Raw genomic sequence first — 17802 nt, forward strand, 5'->3', positions numbered from 1 at the left:
TATCTGAGATCAAAATAGAACAAAAGTTAACATTTCTAGGAACAAATGAAAGACATGTTTATAGTTTCATAATAGCTGTTTTCAGGTTTGGGTTTTAACATGTCAGGCTCCAGCCAGCTCGCTAAATTACTGCCTTCCAGACCCTTTTCATCTTAGGGATTCTTCAAGAGCTAGAGATTGCTGTTAACATTCCCGAAGAGCATCTCATTTCTTTATTTTTACTTTGGTTGAGTAACCTTTATGTGTTGATCAGTCTATGCTCAGCTTCCCAATTATAACTCTTTTCTTCCCATTAACCAGTACATTTTATAAATTTCAATGTAATTCAGACTTGCAGACAGCTTGTTCATCTTAATTAACAAGTACTGGCAGTGATAAATTACAGACAGCCCAAATCAGCGTAAACAATATGACATTGCATTCAGTCAGCATAGCGCTGGCTTGCTGCCGAATATTGGACTTTAAATGCTTTCTTCTGCATACAGAACTTATGCAGAAGGAATTTGTTCTCCAAAATGAAGGTCACTGTTCTGTTCCTTTTGTAAAAATATATTGGCATCTTAGCTACATTGCTATGAAATCCTTTTTGTTCCCTCTCCAGCCACAAGCATGACACAATTTGTGGCCTGTTTTCTCAGATTTCTGTCTCTTGGAGAATAAAGGCATACTTTGTTTCAGTGTTGGTGGTGGTACTGCTGGTAGAGAAATACTGTGAAAGTAAGCAAACCAAAGGGGTCGCACGTCTCAGCTTAGCTCTAAATAGAGAACCCCTCTCACGGTTCTGAAACACGTTGCATACAGAACAGAACCTTTGAATGTTAAAGTTATGAACCATTTGCCAACAGAAAGTCTGTGGTGGATTTCAGTAAAATGTAAAGTCAGTTTTCCAGACAAGGTATATTTGTATCACAAGGAATATTTAAAAACAGATGTACAACTTATAATTCAAACTAAATAACACTTGAAGATATATTTAGGTCTCAGAGCATTAGAAAAGCTTCTCATTTTCCATACCTTTGGTTGCTAGCCTTCAGTGTCTTAACTCCCCTCTGTCAGTTGTCTTCCGATGAACCCCAATGAGGTATGATGAAGAGGAACCACATGCATGAGGCTCATTTCACAGCCTCTGAGTATTAGTGAGTTAACTTGCAAATAGCAAATAAAGAGCAACATAGAAATCTGAGAGGTAAAAACTGCTGATGGTGCCAGAAGATAAATACCAGGTTCTCCATCTCATTTTTTGAACTGTGGGAGAATTAAGAAAGGAGAGGCGGGCAAGGGAGGGAGTTGTTGTTACAACAGGATTTGTCGAAACCTGAAAGCTGAAAATGCTTTTGTGTCCCCATATACAGAGGAGGAAGTATTTGCGTGCTCACAAAAGGGCTTTCTTTTCTTTTAATATTATGTTGTAGTCTATAGTTATAATTTATTTTTGAATTTTTATCTGTGTTGGAAGATACAGTTTATTATTTTATGTCCCCAATTAAATTGAAGAATATAGTATTTTTAACTAAGTTGTGCTTTGCAAATGACAGTTAAGACCATCTTTTGTTGTGGTGCTTGTGATTTGCCTGAAATCAGGATTCACAAAATTGGTAAGCTTCAAAATAAACAATCAAAAGATAGTTTTTAAAATATGTATAAAGTAAAAGAAGAAAGAAAACCCAGCAACAATGGTTGACTAGAATCTGATCAGTAAACCTACAAGTATTCTTTTGGAGTGTCCTGAATTTTCTTCTGCTCTTCCCTCCAATGAGAAAGTTTTCTGGAGTATAACTTAATAAATTAGAGCTTTTGGAAAATGTTGTGAGGAAATTACACCAAAATGATGTGATGGAACACGTTAGATGAAATAGTGAAGTCAGACGCTGAGGTTCCAGAGCACAAAGATACCGACTCCCTCACCTCCGTTTGCTTTGGGTTCTGGTTTTCCTTCCTCAGTAACTTGAATTCTACACACTGTAAATTGACAGTCACTCTTGAGAAGGAAAATAAATTTTTGATTAGATTTTTAAAATTTTATAACTGTTAGATGTTAGCCATTTCTTTAAAAGCAGTGAATAATAAAATGCATGTTTCAATTATCTAGATTTTTCTCGATTTTTTTGGTTGGTTTGTTTTAATCTTTTCTAAGTCTGGCATTTAGCAAGATACTGTTTTCTTCTCTTAGAAATCTTAATGCCTGTGGATTTATTTTTCAGCCATAGTGTTAGAGTTTTGATATATAAACCTTTTTTATTTCATGGAAATAGATAAACAGTTCTTTGTATAAACACTGAGTGAAGCAGAGTGGAGTTTCAGGTGCTGACAGGCCCGGCGCTGTTCCTGATGCTCTAGCAGAAGTCCGGCAGCCCCCTGCTGTGTGTGGGCCTGTTGTGCTCCTTGCTGTGGTCATTGGTGCGGACTCACCTGTGCTGAGCTGACTGATGGCCTCTGGAGGGCCAACCTGCTGCCAGCTCTGACCTCGAGCATAATACAGCTTCCTGAGGGTAAATGGGTTAAGCATGCTTTCATGTACATTTATTTCTATTTTCAAAACATTGTTGATGATGATTCTGCCTTGATGAGAACATTTATCCTATAAAATGTTAACTGCGTGTTTTAAAAAGGCAAACTTCTGAAATGCAAATAACTTTCAACTACAGACCTTTAATCAAGGCAGAATTTCTTATATAAAAAAAGGAGTTGGAAAAGTGGAGAGGTACTGAGAAATACAATTCATCGACATTATCATCTACTTCCAGCGTGGACACTAAAGAGAATGAAGTCTTTTTACGTCCAGATACTCCGCTAGATCTCCCTTGTCCTAGTTTATCTTTCCTTAGTCTGTGTCTCTTCCCTGGCCCTCTCCCCTCAACACCCCAGTTGTATATCCACGTGCCAATGTGACATCACTAAAGGACACTTCAGACCCATCATGGACAGAGCTCAACTCCTGACCTCCCCACAGCACGTCTTCCCAGCTTGCCCACGTCCATTCATGGCAAACGCATCCTTCCATTGGGCAGGCCCCGGATCTTAAAAGCATCCTTGACTCCAGGCCCAACATCCATTCAGTCAACAAATGGTTTTGTTTCTAAACTTCAAAGTAGATCGAGAATTCTACCATCTCTGTGCCCCTCCATTGCTGACTCTCTAGCTTAAGACCTCTGGAGTGTACACCTCACAAGGGCAGGGATTTCTGTGTCTCGTTCATTCCTGATTCTCCTGTGCCAGGAAGGCTGCCCAGCTTACAGTAGGGGTGCAGTAAGTACTTGTTGAATGAATGAACTCAGAAACTGATTTTGAGTATAAAAATAACATTAATTAAACTATACGTTATCTTTGCATGATTGACAGTATGATTTTGTCCTTTCTAAATGAGACTGCAATTTTAAGTAATTTTGTTGCTCTTCAGTTTTGTAATCTTGGCATAACAAATAGTATCTGCTATTTATAAACTGCTTCCTGTATGCTAGGTACTGTTCAAGGCACTGTAGTATTTCATTCTCAAGACAAGCCTGTGAGATCACAGGCATCCTCATTTTACAGGTGAGAAACCTAAGCTACAGGGAAATGAAGTCACTTGACTGAAGTGAGCAAGCAGCAGGCATGCGCTTCCGGCCCGTCTACACTCGCAGCCCTGCCCTGCCTGCAGTCAGGACGGACACATTGCGGAGGCTCATTATAGTGAGTCTCTGGTAGTCTGGACGAGCTGTGGAGACGCATTAACCCTGACCTCTCTGAACCCTACGTACGAACGTGTGCTTCCCATGCACGCAGAGTCCGTGAGTGACTGCGGAGGAGCTGGCCAGCGACTCAGCAGTCCGTCCATTTTCTTCTATAAAATGTTTTCATTTATCTACTTTTAAGAAAAAATTATATGTGATTTCCTTATTGTGTTTGTTTTTCTTAGTGGTGATAATGTGGATATTCAGATGAGCTTTTCTTTCTGAAAAAACAGGTAATTTAACTGAGTATTTTAGAAATAATAATAACCCCGTACCTTTGTGAGTCGTTGTCCAGACCTGTGTTTCTCAGCCCCTCTCTCACTTAGCTCTCACTTAAGCATCTTCTTGCTTTAGAAAAGCCCTCAGGCCCGGGCCCAGCCTGTGGCTCCTGTGTCATTGGTCTAGGAAGATGCCCAGTCATTGTATGTTTAAAATGCTGCCCACTTAATTCCAGGGAAAAGTTGGGGTTCTGGTTTTAAAAAACAACAGTGTATTTTCCTGTTTGCTTTCTGTTCAAATTTGAAAATAAAGGAAATTCCAAGTAAGAGAAAATAGTTAGCTGTTCCGGTCCCACAAATTTAAAGTGATTGATTTAATCTTAAAGTAATGTTTTTCTTCTGACATAATCTTAGGAAATTAAAAGTACCAGCTCAAAGCCTGATCAGTTCATTATTTTCCTCCATCTTTATGATCATTTTGCTTTTAAAATAATGCTTTAGGCTGGTCTGAAGACTTTTTTAACTTTTAAAATTGGTAGTTTGTAGATTAGTTGACTATAGTGAGGCCTCTGGTAAAAACGAAGATGAATATTCTTTGGTTTATGTGTGTTCTCAGGTGTCTAATAAGGCCATCCCAGTTCTGTTGATGTTTATAGCAAACTGGGTGTGTGTTTCTGTGTTTATCTATTATTACCGTACTTTTACAGCATTTTGTGACTCCTTTTTGTCCTCATGAGAGAGGATCTGGAGGATGTGTTTTCTACGTCTTCATTGCGTTATTTGAGAGCATTAAGACTGTCTTTCGATTTTGCAGTGGCATTTGCCAATCAACCTAGTTTTGTTTTGTTTTTTCCCCTAAAGATTGGCACCTGAGCTAACATCTGTTGCCAGTCTTCTTTTGTTTCCTCCTCCTTCTTCTCCCCAAAGCCCCCCAGTACATAGTTGTATAATCTAGTTGTAGGTCCTTCTGGTTGTGCTCCTGATGAGCGGTGTCACGTCCATGCCCAGGATCCGAAATGGTGAAACCCTGGGCTGCGAAAGTAGAGCGCACGAACTTAACCACTTGACCGCATGGCCGGCCCCTAGTTTTTTTTTTTCAATCTCATAAATAGTATAAATATGTATTTGTTGTGAACTTACCATTGCATTCTCTTTGCACATTATTTTGAAGAGCAGGACATTTTTTTAAAACATCCTCCTTTACTGGCAGCATCTGAGCTTGTGGGCTGAGAGTGCCTTCTTTAGGCCTGGCCCTCAGCTCACTGCCTCTCCTCCTCTTCCCTTCCTCCTGTCAGCTTTGCTTCCCTGGGACTCTCTTCTGCTCACCTGGGCCTCCTGCCTCTCAGTCCCAGCACACACTCAGGCTCCTGGAAGAGTTCATGTGGACTTTGTGATCTTGCCGAATTGGAGAGCTTGTGTCAGTTTTAATAATTTCTTTTATTTAGTTGTGTATCTCTGGTGACACATGGGGGGACCGTGAGGCCCCTGAGACCTCCATGAGTTAAACTAGTAAAATCTGCATGGAAAGATGAGATCCAGCAGCTGTAGAACTCCCCTTTAAGAAGACAGAGTGTCTTTCAGGTCAGAAACAGAAACAGGACAGCATGGACACATTTAAAGAAAATCGCAGCAAAAGGAGGGCTGGTCTGGGTACTGAAAACACGTAGGCCAGGAGGGTCAGCACCCAGTACCTGTTCCCCTGAGCGGTCAGCGCTCAGATTTGGGCCCATTTACAGCCGTCAGTCCAGGTATACTGGCTCCCACTCCGTATCGCTGCACAGTCTGCTAATCCTCATAGAGCTCACACTCGTAGGTCGTTTTTACAGGAAGGGCGTTTACTGACCAGGCAACTTGAGTAGAGCATCTAGTCTCTGGCAGCTATGGCTCATTCTGAATTAATATATTTGCATCCATGTTCATTTATCTGTTAATAATAGTAATAATAGTATTTTCTATGACAGCAGCGTTCATTGAGTGCCCCGTGAGTTTGCTTAGATTGAAGCCATCCCTGACAAACGGGTTAATTCTGAGGCACCAGAGTTTCTCTGAACCCTCAAAACTGGAGACCAGGCCCTGGCAGTTGCCCAGCGTGCTGCCCCCTGCTGGCCCCTGACAAGACAGCCCTGAGGCAGCCTCCAGCAGCTCCTGCCACCTGCACGACTGCAGGGGGAGCAGGGCCCTCGAGGTGCTGCTGTTTCACAGACACCGAAGTCAGAGTTTGTTGGAAAGGTCCTGGTGTTGGAAGGGTGTTTCCCTCGTGGTTATCCAGAAACTCCAGGTTGAATGTAACAGAAAATCCTAATCCAGTGTTTGTTAGTTCTTGTCCTTCTTGCGCTTTGTTTAGAATTAAGTGTTTGCTTTCTGACATTGTTTCCTTTCTTGGGACCGACAGCTTACATGCATGCATATATTTACATACATAATTCACTCAGGAAAAAGCCCCTTCTCTCCATCGCCTCCCCTCAGCCTGGGCTCCTCTCAGGCTTATTTCTTATCAAGCTCCCGGCTCACTCTGCCGTTCTCTTACATGCTTATGCTCTGAGAGGAGACACTATGTGACTGTAAAATCTGTTCTTTTTTTATTATTGCAGTCAGGAAAAGAGAAAAGCCTTTCAAAGATCTATAGGAGGGGAAAAAAAGGTAGGGTGGAACTTCTGCAGAAATTAATGTTACAATAACAAACACAAATTGTAAACTTTAGAGAAAGAAATGCAAGTTCTAGCATTGTGTCAGTCTTTGTTGAATACATTCGTTTGAAATACAGGAACGTTGTTGGAGACTGTGAGTTTTAAGGTTTTACAGTGGAAATTCTGTCCTTAAAGTGGGCTTGGGACAAGGATTACAGGCAGACTGAACCAATTCTAGGAAATGTGACCTCATTCATATTTGTAAATACTGTTTTTCTACAAAGTGCGTAATTCTAGTGTCATAGGCGTTGATGACTTGCAGCTCTGTTACCCTTGTCCGGGGAGGTTGTAACTGCAGGGCCTGTGACATTCTCATTGTCATTAGCTTGGTGTAGGCACCTGCAGAGGAAGTAGACACTGGTGGGTGGAGGAGCCAAGCATCCCCCAGCGTGCTCACCTTCATTTCACCTGACCCTGAACGTGGCTCTCCCAGACCTGAGCCATGTTCCATCCTGTGGTGCCTACCACTTCAGAACCAGCCAGACCCTTCCCGTTCCCGGCTACACAAGTCTGTCTGAGACGATACCACCTTGAACTTTGAATCCTTCTGGTACTGTTCTTGAGGGCTTATTGATGATTCCCTGTAGTGATTCTTTTTTTTATTTATTTTACTTATTTATTAATTTTTTTTTTTGAGGAAGATTAGCCCTGAGCTAACATCTGCTTCCCATCCTCCTCTTTTTGCTGAGGAAGACTGGCCCTGAGCTAACGTCCGTGCCCATCTTCCTCTACTTTATATGTGGGCCGCCTACCACAGCATGGCTTGCCAAGCGGCACCATGTCCGCACCCGGGATCCAAACCAGCAAAGCGCAGGCCGCTGAAGCAGAACGTGTGCACCTAACCACTGTGCCACTGGGCCGGCCCCCGGTAGTGATTCTTTTTTCTCACCATTCCTTCTGTCATATCCCAGTTAGGACATATCTCAGTTGATTAGACTGTAAGTTCCTAATCATTTTCTTTTCCACTGGCTTGTCCTTTATGATCTTGAACCACATGGGAGGTTGAAGACCTGTCTTAGATTATGGCATATATTGTTTCTCTACCTTTTTTGTGTGGTAGTTATTTAGCTCTTTGGCACGTTCATGATCATCTCAAAGTCAGGAACTGGGCCATACATCCTTCAGTGTTTGCTGTATCATGTTGATTCGAGATCTGAATTGGCAATATCTAAGATTTAAGATTTAATGGCTTCTTATCCCAGGTCTTTTATGAGTCCAAAGTGTTGCTCTGAGCTCATAACCAGTCACGTCCGAGACACCCTGGCCTAGAAAATGAGACATCTGTCTCCAGCCTGTTGTAACCAAGGCAGCTAATGTTGAAAAACATAATCTCAGCTTCGTGTAGCCTTGATGTAGTGGAGTCGAGAGGCAAATATTTAAGTTCATTATAAATCCTTCGCTTTGACATTTTAGTAGGTCCTTTTGGTTTGCTGATAGACTGGGTCTGGAAAGGGGCTGGCGGAATTAGAATCTTCAAGTGCGTCTCATGCCCATGTACTGATTTCTTCTTTGTAATCAAACCCTTTCATAGACTTAAAACTCAGGAAGGAAAAATAATGGTTGTAACTTTAAATAAGAGTTCAGTTAAAAGCATTTTTGTGTCTGTTACCATAGTTACCAACTGGCTTTCCTGTGTTTCCAGAGAAAATGGGCTCCATCATTCAGAGTAATTCGGAGAAGTGCTTTTGGGGAAGGGGCAGAGAAGAGGGTGCTACAGGAGGTTCCCAGAGAAGTAGGACATGTTCCTGGAAGAGCCTGTCTACACTGAGTGTTACAGGGTCCTCCACTAAGCAGTGCCTGTATTGGGTTGTGAGTGGAAGTTTTCTTTTAGCTATGATAGACTGTTAGCCACTTAACTGGCTATCAGAATTCTACTCAAACTTTAGAAGTCCACTGCTCCAGTTTACGTGGGGTGCTGCTATATTTGAACAGGGTTTTAAAACTTTATTTAAATAATGCAAACATTAGACATTTCCTGTATTTGCAGACACCAACTATATCGCAAAGGAATAAAATCAGGCAAATAAAGACAAGACCAAATTTTAAAATCCAAGGAAGCTGGAAGTGGCCGTTTCTTGTACTAGAAGGAGAATGTGTCTATCCTTGTAATTGTGCCTTTGGCCTTAGTAGAATTTGAACATTATATAGAGTTTTGATAATATTTCATGGCTTTAGGGTCAGATGGGATTTAATTTTATCTCATATTTTGCTAAAAGATTATTTTCTCTGGAGACTGGCAGGCAGTTGGCTCATACCCGCTGTCTCTGGAAGAATCCTGTCAGAACTGACTAATTTGGAAGTATTGGATTGAAAGAGTTGAAGGAGTTGAGTCACAGAGGGTTGCCGATTGAGAGGTAGGGACAGGAGTGCCGGTGAGCTCAGATGATGGAAAGGGCATGGAAAGTTACAGAGTGATGGGTGAGGTGAAGTCTAGAACCTTCCCAGATAGTTGGGTTCACTTCTCTGTCCCAAATCAAGAGGAGGAAAGGGGAGATGGACATTTCAGAATTTGTGAGCAGGAGTCTTTGACATTTAAAGGCATTATAGGGGCCGGCCCCGTGGCCAAGTGGTTGAGTTCGCACGCTCTGCTTCGGTGGCCCAGGATTTTCACCAGTTCAGATCCTGGGCGCGGACATGGTGCCACTCATCAGGCCATGCTGAGGCGGTTTCCCACACAGCACAACTAGAAGGACCTGCAGCTAGAATATACAACTACGTACTGGGGGGCTTTGGGGAGAAGAAGAAGAAAAAATAAAATAAAGTCATTGTAGTGTATCTTGGGCAGCTTCTTCTACTCTCCCCACTCATAAATTATCTGTTCTTTGTCCTTCCACAGAAATGCTCTAGGATGAAGCCATCTTTTCTTCCTTCTCTATAGTAGTGCTTCTGTCCACATAGCCCTGAAGTCACCTGCCCAGTCCCGTATCCTCTTCAGCGCGTCTCTTCTCTGTATTGACCACAAATGTCTCCGAGACCCCTGGACCCTGCTCCGTGGCATTTGTTGTGAAGGTCTAAGGAAAGCCCTGGCCTTCTAACCAAAGCAGTTCGTTTCTTACAGGAAGTTCCTGCTGCTGAAGTGAGAAACTCACTAAGCAACACACAGAATTTGAGAAACGATTGCAGTTTAGTAAGAACATTTAACCTTGTCTTCGGATAGTCACTCTGACGCAGAATAGCTGCTGTTCCCCCAAAGGGGCGTAAGCTGCTCAGCAGCCGTCTGAAGCCGTGGACACTTAGGGGAGCGTTTTCCATGTAGAAGGGCCTCTCCATTGGCACTTTCCCTCTGCTGCCTAGAACATTCTCTGCGCTTGCTGGCCGCACCATCCCCACCATCCAACTCTTTCACTTCTGGTTACATCCGGTAGGCGCAGCTGCGGCTCATCTGAAAGATCAGTGATCGAGGGGGAGAGAAGGTCTGGTGGGTCAGCTCGCCGGCGAGGCAGCTCAGACCCCGCAGGAGAGACGCCGCTGGCTCCTCGGAAGGTGCATCCAGGCCGCCTGATGCTGGGCACGTCTTCAGTCTTTTTCTGTTTTTGTCCACACAGTCTCATGTCATATGCAGGTATTTTTCTTCCACCCTAAAAACAAAACAAAACAGAAAACACTCCCCTATCGTCATAGGTTAGAGGCTAATTTTAAGGAGTTGTGTAGCGCGAGGATCTTTAGAAGCAAGTCCTCCCAAGAGAACATGATGACCCCTGTGGAATTTAAAAACTAGCATCCCTTTTGAAAAGCAGTGGTCCAGCCCCCTCTTCGTAAATTGCTGTGCTTTCCGAGCCCTTGTAGAGTCTGCGTGATGTTCTCAGTAGCAAGTGGAACAGTCCCTTAGAGACGAATGCTGGAGAAAGTCACGAGCAGACTTGCCGTTTCCCAGACCGTGGTCTGCCCGGCTTTGTCGTGTGTGTGGTAACGGATTTGACTCCATGTCTCCCTTAGTCTTTACTTTCAGTATTTTTCCCTGTTATTTTGAATTACTTGTGAATCACCATGAGTCCATTTTTAGAATACGGCAGGGTATAAATCTCTTACCAGATATGCCTGAGAAGTTTTATTTTCTGATAATTAAAGAATCTCAACAGCTGGTAGTAGCTTCACACTCAAACAGTAACATTTTTGGTGGTTTTCATTTGTTATTTGGATCCTCCCTGTGCCTCTTAGGGCATTTAAAGTTGCTACCAAAAAGTTCTGTGGCTGTGCGGATGAGGATCACGATTTCAGTCCAGCTGATTAATCGGTGTCTGTATCCAAAAGAAGTGGTATCCTAATTGATTCCCTTTGTGGGGTGTTGAGCACTAAGTGGTCCCTGGGGGCCCATCTGCCTTTTCTCTCTGTTTTGAAGCCCAGCCTTATAGTCAGAACTGCTGCTGCAGCTTGTTTTTTACTCATTCAGAACCTAAATAGAATATTCTAATGCTATCTGCTATCTGCCTACTGGCTTTAATGATTATTTGGATTGATCATAAAAGGCTGTTGTAAAGCTGTGTTTTAAAAGTAAGTGATCATCAAGCTCAGGTCGAGTGGTGTCCTTATAGAACAGATGCAGCCAACTGTGGTTTCTCTGAGTCAGCTCAAATCCAGATGCAGCATCTTCCAGGCCTAGAGAAGATGGCAGTGCAGTCCATGCAAAGGTTTGTTTGTGGAAACCGTGCTCAATGACCTGTCCTCCTGTGTTTTGCGAAGATAGATTGTTTGATCATGTTATGCCATGCCACAAAATGATGTATGTTTGCTTCCAACAAAGGTGGACGTGGGTGTGGTGCGCTTCACTCCCCTGACACAGCCCAGGATAGAGCAGCCGTTCCAGCTGGTGGAGAAGGTCGTTCAGAACGTATTTCAGTTCCGAAGGAAGTACTGCCATCGAGGGCTTGGGTGAGAAGGCCTTCTCTGCCTTTTAGTAGCACGCTTTATAAATCCCCAATCACTTTCAATAATTAAGAACTTTGTTTTGATGATTCTTCAACCTTTCTATAAATAATCACTCATAGTTCAAATCCTGTGGTGAATCAACCTTGACTGCCACTGAAGAAAAAGCGAAACCTTGATTTAACCTCAGATGCCACTTGGGGTTTTTGTTTTTGTTTTTGTTTTTGTTTCTTTCTAAAGATTGGCACCTGAGCTAATAACTGTTGCCAATCTTTTTTTTTTTTTGCCTTATCTCCCCAAATCCCCCCAGTATATAGTTGTATATCTTGGTTGCACGTCCCTCTAGTTGTGGCATGTGAGACACCGCCTCAGCATGGCTTGATGAGTGGTGGCATGTCCGCGCCCAGAATTCGAACTGGCGAAACCCTGGGCCTCCGCCGCGGAGCTTGCGGACTTAACCATTTGGCCATGGGCCCGGCCCCCAGGGGTTTTCTTTTATCATAAGTACAACCTAAAACTGACAGTCACACAGTTTATGATGACCCTGTACTGCGGAGGTCGTGACTTCTCAGTCAGGGCTCAGACCATCTGAACTGTTTTTACTCTCGACGCTTCTGACACCAAATGTCTAGTATTTTTTCCAACACCAGCCACTTCCCCAGACACCAACTGGGTGTCCTGCAGTTCGGCTCAAGTCTGCACTAACTGCCTGGAGTCACTGCAGCCCTGCAGGTGCAGGGCTCGGTCCCACGAGGCTGCCCACACTTCAGACACCAGTTCCAAGTCCCAGGTCGCCGCTTGTACTTCTGACCAGCCAGCTGTAAACTGGGGAGCTCCATGACCCCCATTCAGGTTCATTAATTTGCTAAGATGCCTCAGAGAACTTTACTTTCATTTACCGATTTATTATAAAGGATGTAACTCAGGAACAGCCAAATGGAAGAGACGCATCGGGCAAGGTCTCGGGGGTAGGGGCGCTCAGAGCTTCCATGCGCCCTCTGGGTTCAGCATCCTCTCAGCAGCTCGGTGTGTTCACTGACCTGGAAGCGCCCCGAACCCCATCCAGGGGTTTTATGGAAGTTCCATTACATGGGCTCAGTTGATTGGCTGTTGGCTGTTGGGGATTGAGCTCATGATCTCCAGCCCTTCTCACCTCCCTGGGGGTCTAGGAGTAGAGCTCGAAGTTCCAACTCTGATCACATGGTTGCTTTCTCTGGCAACTGTCACCCATCCTGAAGCCACCTAGGGGCCCACCAAGAGTCACCACATTAGCACAAACTCAGGTGTGGTTGAAAGGGGCTTGTTAGCAATAGCAAAAGATCCTCCTGTCACTCTCACTCAGGAAATTCGAAGCTGTGTCAGGAACCTGGGACAAAGACCACCTACAGATTTCTTATCATCACACTAAGCAGCTTTTTAAAATGCTTCTTTCCATCAAGTTGCTGTATCTCTTCTTTAAGGACACACTTAGATTAGGAAGCAAATATAACTTCTGAGCAGCCAAAATGATGTCACCACATATTCGGGCAAGCACATTTTTATTCACCAGAGAGCTCCTTTGTCTTGCCATGCCTGCTGCTCTGCATAAGCACATCGGCCCCTCAGGAAACTCAGACAGAGCATGACAGGGTGGAGTCCACATGCCTCAGTAGGCCCCGAGGTGACCACAGCGATATGTTACATCCAGTGACAGCCAAGAAAATGTTTAATTAGGCCCAACTGTAGTCTAAGAAGGCAGGAAAATGTGTGTGTGTGTGTGGTTTTATTTAAAAGATTTCCATCTAATATAGTCAACATTCAGCTGTTAAAGGGGCTCAGCTTTACAGGCACACATTTCTCATTTTCTAAAACCCCCTCACATAGCTCCAACTTAATTCTTTCCTTTTCTGGTTTGGTCAAGTGTTCCTTTAGCATATGGAATTACTTTAGGTACAGCTGGGCAGCTGCATCCTGAAGCCATTGCAGTCCTCACAACGCAGTCTTGGTGATATAAGGCGACTGCTTTAATTCCCCGCCTGCCATTTGTTGACTCTAGTTAGGCCAGGATAGTCACTGCTTCTCTCGCAGAGACTTAAGGCGCAGGCTGGGGACAGAGATGTCACTGGCTGCACCCCTCTGGTAGGCTGCAGCCCCTGCCAGGATGCACTGAGTAGAACAGAAACTGGATTTCAGCTCACACTTACCCTTCATGTGGGGTGTGACATGTCCAACTCTGCATGATAGCCCTGATTTATGGGGAAAAAATCACAAAAAGTTTATCCCACTTTTGGAAATCCTGGAATTGGCCTCAGCGCAGAGTTGGCCCTCCTATTTAAAAAGACAACATTCTAGCTAGGTGATGGGCCTCATTCATTTCACAAACACAATCCCCTGTGTGGATATGGACCAGATGGTGTGACCCACTTTGACCTGTTGGTGTCCTTCAGTCGTGCCACACCACAGATTGGTCCCAGATGTTAGGAACTATGATCAGACTCTCCTTGCCATGAAACTGAACTCAGAGATCTCAGTCAGCTGGTCCTGAAAGGGTGCGGCGTGCAGTTCCTTCCTGAGAGCGCCATCAGCCTGTAGGAAAAACTCGGTCTCCGCTGGCCGCGACACCTTCCACGCCCTTTGAGATGAGCTCTGTAGAGCCTCTGAGACTTGAGAGAAGGAAATAAGATCCAGGTGAAGCTTCACAATATTTTGATCAGTCAGTTTTGTTCTTCATTTTAAAGCAATGATCCAATTTGGTTAGATGAAATTAAAGATGCTTCAGGATATCTTAAAGCAGGAAATAGCTGTTTGTGTTTTCACATCAACTGTTTTCTGACTTTGCAAAAAGCAAGGTCATTCTTTGGGATGAAGAGTTCCAAAGGCTATGGGGCTGGCCCCGTGGCCGAGTGGTTAAGTTCGCGCGCTCCGCTGCAGGCGACCCAGTGTTTCGTTGGTTCGAATCCTGGGGCGCGGACATGGCACTGCTCATCAAAACCACGCTGAGGCAGCGTCCCACATGCCACAACTAGAAGGACCCACAACAAAGAATATACAACTATGTACTGGGGGCTTTGGGGAGAAAAAATAAAATAAAATAAAATCTTTAAAAAAAAAAAAAAAAAAAAAAGAGTTCCAAAGGCTAAGTTCAAATTACAAAAAATCAAAACTAATAGTATGTCACACAAGAAGTAATAGACAACTTTCATATTAAAATGAGGCAGATCAAACATACTTCTGTAAGGATGCAGCTGAGCAGATGTCCCTTTAAGCCTGCCTTAAAGACACCCGTATTGACTGAGCTTTGGAAATCACTTCCCCATGTGGGCACACCTTGCAGGTAGATTGGCTCTGCCTTTGGTGCCCTGTCCTACCTGCTGCTTGGTGGAGTAGCCCAGGTCCTTCTCCGTCACCCTGGAGTCCCCCAGGACAGCATGGAGGCGCCAGCCGCCTCTCCCACTCCCTCAAGCTCACAGCTGTCAGAGCCACGTTGTTTTCAAATGAAGGGAGAACGAAGCGCCCTGGTGTGCAGAATTGCCTAAGTAAAGGTCTAATTTTTCTCTCTTCCTCTCAGAATGTTATTCCCTGAAGCTCAGCGCCTAGAAAGCACTGGAAAACTGTTACAGTTGGCAGATGTGGACCCTACCCTCCGACCCAGCCAGCTCTCTGTCTCCCATTTTAAGAGCCTCTGTGATGTGTACCGGAAAATGTGTGATGAAGACCCACACCTCTTCGCTTATAATTTCAGAGAAGAACTCAAGCAAAATAAAAGCAAAAACCAGGAAAAAGAGGATGAGGAGAGTTACAGACTCCAGCTCCCTCCTTAGGGGCTAGCAGCTTACTGAATGCTGATTTTTACAATGCTGAGCCTCTTATGTGTGTACTCTCTTGTCTTCTACAGAATGACAATAAAAATACCAATTACCAGATGTGACTTATTTCCCTTTTACTGTACAGTTTGGTAGAGAAAATAAATATAATCAAATAAGATACAGTACAAGCTTTCTTTTAATATATATACTGCATAGATATGACATGTTTAGTATAAACAGCATCTATTACAACCTTACAAAAATGAAGTATCTGCACAGTGTGCCCCTAACCCACATTAAAATAACTTAAAGATGCTTTAAATAAAGCAAAAACTAACAGCTCAAAGAAAATGCCCAGAGGATTGGAAAGAAATGATCTTTTTAAAAGCTATTAATCACAACTTCCCCACCTTGCTTTTTCCACATAAATTAAAATAATTAGAATGGAATTTTATTTTAAGGATTCTAAGTCATTTTGATACCTGCTCAAAAGGGATGTAAAACTAAGTAATTTACAAATTCTGACCAGTTTAATCTAGTTTTCTGATCCACAATAAATTAAAATAACTTAAATCTTTACAACTATTTTGTGGGAAAATGTATGCTGCACAAAACCCAATAATGAATGGTTTTTCTGCCATTTCCACTTTACCACCAGTTTAAAAGACAAATGAGCAATTTAACCCATATCTGGATTGAAATTGTACTATGATTTTCCGTGGCTCTCAGTTTCATAAAAACACTCCTCATTGACAACTGACGTGAGACTCTGGACGCTGAATTCTCGCTCTAGGACAGAATTGAGATCCAGGCTGGCATTTTCAGATTGACTGTCAAGGGACTGGTGACGAGTCTGCGTCTTCAGCAGAGTTCCCCTGTCCCTTTTGGTGCTGTTCGCTTTCCGTTTAATGGCACAGAAGTGCCCCCGGACCAGTCTGGGCTGCTCCCCTCCTGGCTGGCCATCCGTGCCAGGCTGCTGTCCGGGCGGCTGAGCATCGGGGCCGTCGGAGATTCTCAGTCTCTGGAACTGGATTTCAATGTCTTTGGTCGGGCTGCCTTGTTTCACAATCTGATGGTAGTCCTCATCTTCGTCACTCAGAATATCGCTCTCTTTGATGAGATGGTCTGAAAAATCGGCCAAGCCCGTGTGGGGGTGTTGCAGGGCGTCCTGCCTGCTCCCGGCTGTGTGGCAGCTGCTGCTCTGCGTGCTGCTGCTCAGGCTGCCCTCGTCGGAGTCCAGCGAGCTGCCCTTGCCGGGCTCGCTGGGCCACTCGCTGCTGGAGGAATTCTTGAGGACTTTTAAGGACCTGGAGGAAGCTGCAGGAGAAAAGCACATTTCCCCTCATCATAGAGAAACACACTCCACCGTGTGTAATTTTGGCAGGTTCTAAGATTTAACATCTTTGTTACTTAAGATTTTATCCTCTCACTTCAGTAACCAACTACCCTGGGACTTAGGCCAAAACATGTAAATACTGCAAGTATGGAGATTTTTTACTTGGTTTATTTGAAATTGTAAGTTGGAGTATTTGGCATTTTTAGATGACCAATTACCAGACCTCAGTTATTTGGACAGAACATTAAGCTAGAAACTACTATAAGGGCTAGAATACTTATTTTGCCCATGGATAAATTGAAAAGTTAATTACTAATAGAACCTAGGCTCTTTCACTAACGTACTTTGTAATTTGATAACCAGGATGGCACCCTATTTCTATGCCTACCTACTTACCTTCTTTATTTCCCTTGCTGCTCAATTGAAAGTAGAAAAATGCTGTTTCTCTCTCATGACAACTGTCTCTGCTGGAATTTCTAGCTAACTTTCAGAGATTTAATATGAGTTTAATCATTTGTGTGTGTATTTAATTCCTCTCTCTTGGGTGGAAGGGCAAAGGAGGAGCTTTGGGTTGTGGTGTTTCTGCAGACACAGTAATGTATTTTTAATGGTCATGGCTTATTTTGGCAATAGAGGGAAATAGTAAATTTGAAGAGGTCAAACTGTGACCAAAAAGGAAAGGGAGACATTTTGTAAGACTAAAAACAAGATCAGAGATCTATTAACAAAATAGTTAATACAGAAAGAAGGTTCTAAAAACTTAAGCTGAAATTTTAAAAACAGGCAGAAAGTTTAAGAACAGCAGGATTTGGAATGCTGACCCGCTGACTGACTTATTGGGTAAGAATGAGTGTATTAGGTCTCTTGATCTTAATTCATTAAGTAATGCCTTTCTAGATGCCCCATGCAGTTCTGAGCACTGGGAACACTGCAATGAGCAAACCAAGTCCCTGGACTCCTGTCCATCTCAGGGGAAGAAACAGGTAGGGTGGTAAGTGTCGACCGTGTCAGCTGGTGGTGAGAAGGGGCATTTGGGGTTGGGGGTGGTTATAGTTTATAAAAGGAGGTCCTGGAGCAAGAGGCACGTTTCCGTTTCCGTTTCCGTTTCCTAAATGGAAATAAAATGGCCCATTACCTTCTCACACCATCCTGTGAATTCGGGTGTCTGGTTCAGAGCTTACAAAGCCGCCCCTGATATTTACA

The 17802-nt window shown here is 43.6% G+C and overlaps 2 protein-coding genes across 12 annotated transcripts in view; one reads left to right on the top strand and one right to left on the bottom strand.

Annotated features, from left to right (window-relative positions):
* The window catches only part of TFB1M (transcription factor B1, mitochondrial), a 68451-nt gene extending 53073 nt beyond the window's left edge, over positions 1-15378 (top strand). Inside the window, exons 6-7 of the mRNA XM_001493402.6 lie at positions 11357-11484; positions 15026-15378. Coding sequence (XP_001493452.2) covers positions 11357-11484; positions 15026-15278 — 381 coding nt within the window. The 3' untranslated portion in view covers positions 15279-15378. The remainder of the gene's footprint in view (positions 1-11356; positions 11485-15025) is intronic.
* A 63-nt stretch (positions 15379-15441) lies between these two features.
* The window catches only part of TIAM2 (TIAM Rac1 associated GEF 2), a 234265-nt gene continuing 231904 nt past the window's right edge, over positions 15442-17802 (bottom strand). For all 11 annotated transcript variants that reach the window (XM_070256444.1, XM_070256443.1, XM_070256446.1 and 8 more), the window contains one exon: positions 15442-16580. In XM_070256444.1, coding sequence (XP_070112545.1) covers positions 15970-16580 — 611 coding nt within the window. In that variant the 3' untranslated portion in view covers positions 15442-15969. The remainder of the gene's footprint in view (positions 16581-17802) is intronic.

Source organism: Equus caballus, chromosome 31 (assembly GCF_041296265.1).
Source record: "Equus caballus isolate H_3958 breed thoroughbred chromosome 31, TB-T2T, whole genome shotgun sequence".
Taxonomy (NCBI): domain Eukaryota; kingdom Metazoa; phylum Chordata; class Mammalia; order Perissodactyla; family Equidae; genus Equus; species Equus caballus.